This window comes from Rhincodon typus, chromosome 4, assembly GCF_021869965.1.
Source record: "Rhincodon typus isolate 14 chromosome 4, sRhiTyp1.1, whole genome shotgun sequence".
Taxonomy (NCBI): domain Eukaryota; kingdom Metazoa; phylum Chordata; class Chondrichthyes; order Orectolobiformes; family Rhincodontidae; genus Rhincodon; species Rhincodon typus.
The window spans coordinates 21,908,253-21,916,304 of NC_063335.1; the positions used below are offsets into that span (position 1 = coordinate 21,908,253).

The 8,052-nt window shown below is 39.6% G+C and overlaps 1 protein-coding gene across 1 annotated transcript in view; it reads left to right on the top strand.

Annotated features, from left to right (window-relative positions):
• pex2 (peroxisomal biogenesis factor 2) overlaps nt 1-7,807 on the top strand; it is a 21,651-nt gene extending 13,844 nt beyond the window's left edge. The window contains exon 2 of the mRNA XM_020536747.2: nt 5,468-7,807. Coding sequence (XP_020392336.1) covers nt 5,485-6,387 — 903 coding nt within the window. The 5' untranslated portion in view covers nt 5,468-5,484 and the 3' untranslated portion in view covers nt 6,388-7,807. The remainder of the gene's footprint in view (nt 1-5,467) is intronic.
• The last annotated feature ends 245 nt before the right edge of the window (nt 7,808-8,052 follow it).

Genomic DNA, 8,052 nt, shown 5'->3' on the forward strand with positions numbered 1-8,052 from the left:
AAGAAGACTTTCCACATCAAGCAGATGTTCACCTGCACATCTGCCAATGTGGTATACTGCATCCGCTGTACCCGGTGTGGCTTCCTCTACATCGGGGAAACCAAGCGGAGACTCGGGGACCGCTTTGCAGAACACCTACGCTCGGTTCGCAACAAACAACTGCACCTCCCAGTCGCGAACCATTTCAACTCCCCCTCCCATTCCTCAGACGACATGTCCATCCTGGGCCTCCTGCAGTGCCACAACGATGCCACCCGAAGGTTGCAGGAACAGCAACTCATATTCCGCTTGGGAACCCTGCAGCCCAATGGTATCAATGTGGATTTCACAAGTTTCAAAATCTCCCCTCCCCCCACCGCATCCCAAAACCAGTCCAGCTCGTCCCTGCCTCCCTAACCTGTTCTTCCTCCCACCTATCCCCTCCTCCCACCTCAAGCCGCACCTCCATCTCCTACCGACCAACCTCATCCCGCCCCCTTGACCTGTCCGTCCTCCCTGGACTGACCTATCCCCTTCCTAACTCCCTACCTACACTCACCTTTACTGGCTCCATCCCCGCCTCTTCGACCTGTTTGTTTCCTCTCCACCTATCCTCTCCTCTATCCCTCTTCTATCCGCCTCCCACTCTCTCCCTATTTATTTCAAAACCCCGTTCCCCTCCCCCTTTTCTGATGAAGGGTCTAGGCCCAAAACGTCAGCCTCTCTGCTCCTATGATGCTGCTTGGCCTGCTGTGTTCATCCAGCCCTGCACCTTGTTGTCTTGGATATTAGGTAACATGTTTCTAATAAGGCTGTTCAACATTGAAGCCAGATCAGAGATCTACAGCACAGAAAAAGGCCCTTTGTTTTTAACCAGCACAGACTCGCTGGTCCAATCACCTAACTATTCTAATCCAGTTTTTTTCTTTCAGCACTTGGCCCTTAGCTTTGTATTTGCAATGCCAAGGCATACATAACTAAACACTTTTTTTTTAAATGTTATGAGGGTTTCTAGCTCTTACCACCCTTGCAGGCAGTGAGTTTCAGAATCCCACCACTCTCAGAGTGAAAAAGTTTTTCCTCTTGTCCCCTCTAAACCTCCTACCCCTTACCTTAAATCTTACCTGTGGGTGCCTTTCAACAAAGCCTGTAGCGGTACTGGAATCACTGACAGCGACTTCTGAATCTCCATTTTATTCTACACATGTCTGGTCCCCAGAAGTCACTGTCAATTTCAGTGCAGTAATAGTTTCACAAACAAGACCACTGCAAAATCCAAGCTAATGTTACTGGTATCAAACTCCCACTAAAGTAAATACTTATGCAGAATTCATTTAAGCATGGTGGTTTAAAGTACAACAATCTATATTTTCTCCAATTTAAAAATAACCATGAGAAATAATGTCTAGATATTAATCAAATATTTTTATTTTAATTAGACCATGACTCATCCTCAGATCAGTTCTTTAAAATGGATTTGTGAAGTTTTTCAGTACTTTCCTCGAGCCTTAATTACATCACCTGTGGCAATCATAAATTTTTTTTAAATCTGAGCTTTGAGAAAATTCAATCACAAATCCAAAGATATTTGATGACAACTTTACTACTTTGTGTGAAATTTAAAATTATGCAGTAGGATACAACCTTCCATCATATGTATTCTGTTCTCATCCAGATAATGTTATGGCAGGTTAGGCATTTCACTTTCGCAAATACATTATTTTGTTTTGTAGTGCATCAATGTGTAGAGTTCACTGATACGATTAGTTCTAAATTACTTTTCCATAATGAGATGTAATCACTTCTAATGGAAGTGGTGCTCTAAATCATATTTTATGCATGTGACTCAAATGAATTATCAGTTTTTTGCTCACACTCAAATGTTTTAAACTGGTTGCTTATCTTTATCCAAAAATAAGTTATTAAAAAGACAGAGTTGCATGTAATTATTTTCTATATGTAACTTAGGTGGTGGTTTGAAATGCTCATAACAATGTTGGTACTCCCCAGATGGTTCGACAGTCTTTTATTTAGTGCTTCTCTGGAATGCTGTTTGTACTAAAACTGTGGTTTTATAATTAAACATAGTTTTTGGAAGCTTTGTTCATTTTGAGAACAATCTAAAAGCTACTTTATTGCAGAAAATCTTTTTAAAATGTACTTTTAATGAAATAATGTTGCTATTCATTCAAAAAAGTTATTTTGAAGATTTTTGCTGTAGGTTTCCGTGGTTATTGCTACAGTTGACCTCAATATTCTGCCCTAGGAAAGAAAGGCAAAACTTGGAGTTGCCAAGTCTTGATTACCTTCTGACTGGGGCCAGTCGATAGCAGATAAATACCTTGTGAAGGGAGGATCAGGTCTGGGTGGTCTGTCATTTTCTCCCTGAATTCTGGACCTTATGATTGAATAAAAAAGAGTAAATTCTAGAAAAATAGTACTCAACAGGTCTGACAGCATCTTTGGTAAGAGATGTCAAGTTAGCATTTCAGGTCAATAGCCCTTCGTTAGAATTGAGAAATGACAGAAATAACAAGTTTGTATTTACCTAGTATCTTCTGATGTAATAAAAAGTTGAAAGGTGCTTTACTAGAACATTATGATTGAATTATCCCTAGACCCACACTCCACACCCACAGAAAGCGATTCTAGATCTGATGACCAAAAGCTTTATCATAAATGTAGGTTTTAAGAAATTTAAGGAGGAAGGAGAGCTTGAACACAATAGATTTTAAGTAAGTGAAAAGTGAGAGCAGGTGGGATACAAAGACAGGTAGAAATGGCAGATGATGGTGTAGAAGATAAGAAAACAATGCAGAGCTGAAAACAATGGTAATGGGATCAGTGTAGAAGTTCAGAAAAATTAAAGCCGAAGGCAGTGTAATGGGAGTAGTTTTAAAAAAAAAACAAAAGTCGAATGTAGTGGAGAAAAATTGAGAATACAATATGTCCAGAAAGTGCGGTATGACAAAGTGCAGTGGAGACAGCTGTGGGAGAAAGTGGAATTATAGGAATAATCCTGAACGGCTGTAAATTGGGAGGAGTGACTATGCAGCGGGGCCTGGGCGGCCTTGGCAGCAATCGCTGAAGGCAAGCATGCAGGTGCAGCAGGCGGTAACGAAGGAAAATGGTATGTTGGCCTTCGTTGCAAGAGGTTTTGAGTACAGGAATAGGGATGTGTTGTTGCAGTTGTACAGAGCCTTGGTGAGACCGCAATGGAATATTGTATGCAATTTTAGTCTCCTTTACAGAGCAAGGATGCTCTTGCTCTCGAGGGAGTGCAGCGAAGGTTTACCAGGCTGATTCCGGGGATAGTGGGACTCCCGTACGAGGAGAAATTGACTAGGTTGGGATTGTTTTTGCTGGGGCTCGGACAACTGAGGCAGGATCCGAAGAGACAGACAAATGGGCGGCACGGTGGCTCTGTGGTTAGCACTGCTGCCTCACAGCACCAGGGACCCGGCTTCGATTCCACCCTTGGGCGACTGTCTGTCTCTGTGTAGTTTGCACATTCTCCCTGTGTCTACATGGGTTTCTTCCGGGTACTTCGGTTTCTTACCACAGTCCAAAGATGTGCAGGCTAGGTGAATTGGCCATGCTAAATTGCCCATAGTGTTCAGTGATCTGTAGATTAGGTGGGTTTATAGGGGAACAGGTCTGGGTGGGATTCTCTGTGGGTCAGTGTGGACTTGTTGGGCCGAAGGGCCTGTTTCCACACTGTAGGGATTCTATGATTCTGATCTCATAAAGGCTTATAAAATTCTAACAGGACTAGACAGGGTAGATGCAGGGAGGATGTTCTCGATGGTGAGTGTGTCCAGAAGCAGGGGGGCACAGTCTGAGGATTCGGGGTAGACCATTTAGGACAGAGTTGAGGAGACATTTCTTCACCCAAAGGGTGGTGAGCCTGTGGAATTCATTACCACAAGTAGTAGTTGGTGCCAAAATATTAAATGTGTTCAAGAGATGGCTAGATATAGCACTTGGGGGCAAATGGGATCAAAGGTTGTGGGGAGAAAGCAGGATTAGGTATGACAGTGATGAATGGCAGAGCGGGCTCAAAGGGCTGAATGGCCTCCTCCTGCTCCTATCTTCTATGTCTCTGTGATACACAACCTTCTATATTAGTGCTTCTGATATTTCTTCTTTTCTCCTTAAGCACTATGAATGAAAATTCTTGGTTGTCTAGGCCTTCAATCATATCCATTCCATTTTGTCTATTTCTGCTGCCTCCCAGAACTAAGATTAGATATTCCTATGCTCATCTCCCAAAGCCCCCACTGGCCAACCTCGAGGTTCACCAGTTGATCTTCCATTATTTATGTTGCCTGCAGATATCATGGATCACACCTTGATCACTCCCAATATCCTTTCCTCTTCCCACAAATGTAAGAGATACAAGACCCAATCTTTTACGCCTCCCTTCATTCTTGGAGCTCTGCCAAGTATTCAAAACAACTATCTGACTGGCTAGAGTATCACAGATGCAGACTTTTTTTTACTGGATGACCTAATAATGAGTGTAACAAATGATTCTTTATTTGATGTGATTTTCAGTGCTTGTGTATTTACTTACACAAGATTACGATGTCTAAAATGTATTAAAACTTCTCATTTTATACTAGGAATAACTGTGATAGATTGACAGATTTTAAGAAGTAATAAGCTGAGCAGCTTTTTTTTTTACTGAAGTATCTTTTTAAAATCTCTGCTTGAGGTGCCAATTTTAGGAACATTTTCAAAGACATTTCAATAGCTGGTTCTATACGTAATGGTTACTGGGAGAGTGTGTTAGAAGGATGAATGGTGATCATGGGTGAGAGTATAAGGTCTGGCAGTCACTACAATTGGACAAATGGCATGTTAAGCAGGTGGACATCTGGCCTGTGAGCTTCACTGTCCACCCACCTCCATTGCTGCTTCACTCTGACTCCTGAGACAGTACGAGAAATTCCACTGCACCTTTGCTTCCTAGGAATATAGAGAAACCCTAGCTGCCTTCTTTAATGGAGATTGGTTTGCGGGGTCAGGAATTTTGCTGACTCGGGCTTTCCACATGCTTCAGAAAAATTTTAGCTTTTGTTTTCTGCCATCCCAAAGATACAGAATATTTTCTGTTTTTATTCCACATTTCCAGCATTCATAGTAATTTCCTGTCAGGTATTTTTAAACAATCTATTGTGTACACATGAGAATAGTTGATTGATGAACCAACAGGAGAACTCGTGGAACAATATGAACGAGCTATTACCTTAAGGACTGGAGATAGCATATAGTATTCTGAGGATATAAGATGATTTGCTAAAAATTAACTTTCACAAATGTTAACCCCACAGGGAAGGTTTGATTTTATAGATTGTATAGTATTTTTGAATGTCTTTTTAAACATACCTACCTGCCTGTGGCTGAGACAATGCAAGTCTTCACTTCAAGTAATAGATGAGATTAAAGACTGAATTCTTTGGTGTATTTGCTTCTTTCTTTCTAGATGCCATTGGTAGCAACATGGATTCCAAAGAAGACAGCTTAACTTCCCCGACCCCAGTACTGAGAATAAGCCAGCTGGATGCTTTTGAGCTAGACAGAGCCTTAGAACAACTTGTGTGGTCCCAGTTTGCCCAGTGTTTTCAATGTTTCAAACCTGGCTTGTTAACATATTTTGAACCAGAATTGAAAGCCTTTCTGCAGTTTTTGTTGTGGAGATTTACAGTCTATTCTCAAAGTGCAACCGTTGGCCAGATACTTCTGAACATCAGATATAAAAATGACTTCTCTCAGGGATCAAAGTACCAACCGATGAGTAAGCATCAGAAATTATGGTATGCAATTTGCACCATTGGGGGGAAATGGTTGCAAGAGAGAGCCCACGATTTATTCTGTAACCGCCCTCCAGAGTCAACTACGCATAGAATAAAATATTTCGTCACTTTTATAGGTGGATTTTTGAAGGTGGCTGGACTACTGAACTTTCTCATCTTTCTTCAGAAGGGTAGGTTTGCCACATTTCCAGAACGGCTGTTGGGAATCCGTGCAGTTTTCTCCAGAGCTCAGGGTTTTCGTCAAGTTGGTTTTGAATACATGAATCGAGAACTATTATGGCATGGCTTTGCTGAATTCCTAATATTTCTTCTGCCAATGATCAATACGAGAAAAATGAAAGCTGTTGTCTCCTCCTGGTTCCTTCCAGTTGGCCATTGTAGTGATAATGATGGCACGTTGGCTATCCACTGTAAAGAATGTGCACTTTGTGGCGATTGGCCAACAATGCCTCACACAATTGGTTGTAAGCATGTTTTTTGTTATTACTGCATTAAAAGTAATTACCTATCTGATGCTTACTTCACTTGCCCAAAATGTAACAGTGAAGTCCAAAATCTAGTACCATTGATCCCGAAAATATATAAGTGAACATGATACAGATACAATGTGCCTCAACTCCACTTCAAGATTTGAAAGTAAAATGTAGCCTGACATGTCAAACCAACACTTCAAGAATCAATGAATTGTTGAACATACCACCTTTTCGGATAAGACATTAATGTGAGGTCTCGATTACCCACTTAGTTGGATGTGAAAAATTACATGGTACTATACTTAGAGTAGGTGGTGAGTACAACCAGTTATTTGGCCAAAGTTCTTTCCTCAACGAGTACAACATAAAAATGGACAAAGTTACTTATTTAATTTGCTATTTGTGGAATCTTTGAGACATCCAAAGGACACCAAAAAGCTATTTTCTAAGTTTTTACGTCATAATTAACTGAAGAAATTATTACATTTATTTTGCTATTTCTCAGTAAAGATCAAATCGCATTGTTGATGTTCACTTACACGTGATTACAATATGTATGTGTTTAGAAATCCAACTTGCTGTATGTACAAGTGAGTGAATAAAATTTTGTACACTTCATTGCCTAAAAAATATTATGTTAATACTTAGTAATGAACAAAGTACAGATTTACTTCAATTAATTACATATCCCTTATTCCAAAATCTTAATTTCATCCATAATAAATAGAAATGCTTGAAAAATGGCCTCAGTATGCTCTATTTGCCTGCCACATCCAATTTATTTATTTTGAAATTCACTGTTCATTATCCTGTTCGTTCTCCCCTTTAAACTTTTGAGTTTGGAAAAATAACATGTAATGCAGTGATGGTAGAAAAGCAGTGAAACCAGTTCCGGGAGCTTTTGGTGCTACTAATCCATCTGTTTCAAATGGAACAGTATGGACCACAAAACTCTGAACTTCCACAAAATTTTAGAGCACAGTACACTGCTCAGACAGAGTCTGAAAGAGTTAACATGTTTTCTGTATCCATGAAAAATAATTTTCTTTTCCAAATATTTATCCACTTGCCTTTCAAATCTGTTATGGATTCTGCATTTATCATGATTTCTAGTAAGGTCATCCGTTTCCTGACAGCCCTCTTCATTTTAAAAATAACTGTTAGCCTTATTTTTGGTGATTTTAGTCTCCTTGCCAAATGTTTAATTTATTATAACAAAAGCTCAACTCTGTATGTGTATATCTCCTGTACTTTCTCCAAGACTCAGTTGTTTGTAATTTAAGGCAATCATTACTAAACATTATTAGAGCCATAGTAGTACCAGCCACTTCTGTTTGTTTTATATTCTATGCACCTTTTTACAAAACCTAAGATCTCACTTACAGCTTTTTAATGCTGTTAACTATATTATCAACTGTATCCCACTTCTAAAGATTTCATTGAACTCTTGTGTCTGTGTGCACTTAAAGTACATTTGCAATGGTAAAGATTTATCGCTTTATTCTGTATCACAAAATAAAAACAACCTACATTAAATTTAAGCCCATCTGCTAATTTTTATCCTCCTCAAATCACTTCCACTTAAAACAATGGTCACTCCACTTGTAATGTTGATGTCATTTCCTGTATCTAAATTCAAATCACCTATTAATTTGCAAAATGTTTTCAACAAAAGCTTGATGCAAAATTATCAAAGTTGATCCAGACTTACACCTACATTTGTGGAGTCAAAATTACTTCATAATGGTACAGTTTCAACTTAGTCCAATGAGACATAATCA